At 42.9% G+C, this 2,390-nt stretch overlaps 1 protein-coding gene across 1 annotated transcript in view; it reads left to right on the forward strand.

The window, feature by feature from the left end:
• The window catches only part of jmjd6 (jumonji domain containing 6, arginine demethylase and lysine hydroxylase), a 2,601-nt gene extending 603 nt beyond the window's left edge, over positions 1–1,998 (forward strand). The window contains exon 2 of the mRNA XM_031841040.1: positions 226–1,998. Within this exon, the coding sequence (XP_031696900.1) occupies positions 226–354 (129 nt within the window). The 3' untranslated portion in view covers positions 355–1,998. The remainder of the gene's footprint in view (positions 1–225) is intronic.
• The last annotated feature ends 392 nt before the right edge of the window (positions 1,999–2,390 follow it).

Raw genomic sequence — 2,390 nt, forward strand, 5'->3', positions numbered from 1 at the left:
AGGAGGAGAGCTAGTAACGTTAGCAGCACCGCTAACGGCTAACCAACCAGAGGAGCTAGTAACGTTAGCAGCACTTATATATTTAAACCCTCCCTGTCAGGCTCACATGTGTTGTTCTGAAGCTGCCAACAGGTGTCGGAACGTGACAGACTCGTAACATAACACACATGTTATAACACCACACATGTCCCGTCTGAACACTCCGTCCCATCCCCCCCCCCCCAGGCGGCGTCGGGCTCCGAGGACGCTGTGTCCCACCGCAGGAAGAAAAGACGGACCTGCGGGGCGACGGCCAACGGAGACGTCAGCGGTCGAGACGACTGCGTCAGCAAAGAGAGGAGCTCGTCTCGGTGACCTCCGGCCCCTTCAGGAGGCTCCGCCTCCTCTAGTCGGTGACTCCTCCCACTCACCGACACACTGCTGCTTCCTGTCGTTTAGTAGGGGGTCGGGGGGGGCACTGGAGACCCTGTCACCACTGTGCTTTCCATCTGTTTGTGTGTCTGTAGTGAGATTATAACCAGTAACCAGACTGGTGAGGGGACTGGTGGTGGGTGTTGATGGATGAAGTGATGGGAATATTTAACTGTAGACCAGAGAACTTCCTGTAGTTCAGCCTGTTTCACTGGGACCAGCAGCAGCAGCTGCTGGGACCCGGACCAGACTCATTTTTCTCTCTACGCTTCGATGTCGAATAAACTCGGGCCTCTTGTCTCACAGGCGTAAACTGGCCCATAGCGGCCTGATTACACCAAAAATTCCTCCGAGTGGGCGTCGTGAGATACTCGTCAGCGTAGTGACGACTCGCATAAACCACCACAGGAGACAAGCTCACAATAACAACAATAATAATAAGAATACATACGTTTGTGTTAGTTGTGTCTAAATGAGACTTTAAACACATAAATATGTGTAACTGAAGAGGTTCACGGTTCATCTTAACGCCTCGTTAGCGTTAATTAGCTCGTCAGTGTGAAAGTAGAGTCTTTAACGAGCTTCTGAGAACGAAGACTTTAAATGTTTGGATGATCTAACAGCCTTAAAGAAACAGAAGCTGCACAACGTTATCTTCTGCCTGTTTTTGTGCCAAAATGCTGCAGCAGAGGGCACTACATTCCCCAGAATGCACTGCTGCTTTTTTTTTTTTTTTTTCTGTGTCAGAGTTCATTAGCGTTGGTTATTCAGGATGTTTGGTAACAGCTGAGCGTGCAGTTAGTGTCAGTGAACTTCTTCATGCTGCTTGGAGGACCAGACACGAATCATTCACTGTTAAATATCAACTCTTCTGTGACTGGAGCTGAAACACTACGACAGAATGAAGCGTTTTAAATGTGCTTATTTTTAATCATTAAGAACATAAAGCTCACCTGAACTCCAGCTGCTGACGTTAAAGAGATCATTAAAACTAATTATTGATTAAGAAAAAGCTTAATAAAGAGCTGATAAATGTTGTTATAGAAATATGAACTGAGACGAAGACTAAACCTGGAGAATTACTCTTTTGCTCAGATAAATATACTGTATAACAAATATTACAACAATATCCACTTCTACCGAATCAATAGTGTTCAATACCTTTAAATTAAACATTATCAACAGAATAGTCTGCAGATGAATCAATAGTTAAAGTAAGATTAATAATAATTACAGCAGATCATTATTCTACAGGCGACGTGTTTTGTCCCAGAGATGATCCGTTTCCTGAGATGAACTCATGAACGTCGATGTTCAGCTCCAGTCACATCTCTCGTGGAATCCTCTGAGTGCAGCGTGATGTCCATGTGAACCCGTGGTTTTAGACTAAGAAGTGCCTCTGAAGACGTTACTGTCGGTGTGACTGATGCGTCTTTTATTTTGAAAGGCACCGTGTTGGTCTCTGAGGTCGGTCACATGGTGCCTTCAGGGCGTCTCAGCTGATCTGGGATCAGAGTTTAAATGTCGAATCTGACCCCATGTGATGAGTTTCATTTTGTTGGTCAATAAAATCTTTTCTATGACTTTCTTTGTCTCATCAGTGTTTCTTTTGTTTCTTTTATTTCACCATTGAGCATCAACGGGGACTTTTTCTTCTTTGTATTGTTTGTGTTGATGCTTCACTCATAACTCGTCAAATACAAAGTATGTCATTAAAATACTACAAAAAGCTGAAAAAACTCAATGTTATATAAGAAGAGATAACTGTAAAATAATGAGTACTTTTACTTTGATTCTTGAAGTACATTTAGCTGACAATACTTCACTTTAAATAAGTAACATTTTGATTGACTTACTTTCAATGTACCTCTGAGATGTAGTACACTATAAAGTACAATATGTACCTCAGATGTAGTACAGCATGAAGTACAATATGGACCTCTGAGATGTAGTACAGTATAAAGTACAATAGTTACCTC

This window comes from Anarrhichthys ocellatus, unplaced genomic scaffold, assembly GCF_004355925.1.
Source record: "Anarrhichthys ocellatus isolate YVR2014 unplaced genomic scaffold, GSC_Weel_1.0 scaffold3718, whole genome shotgun sequence".
NCBI lineage: Eukaryota > Metazoa > Chordata > Actinopteri > Perciformes > Anarhichadidae > Anarrhichthys > Anarrhichthys ocellatus.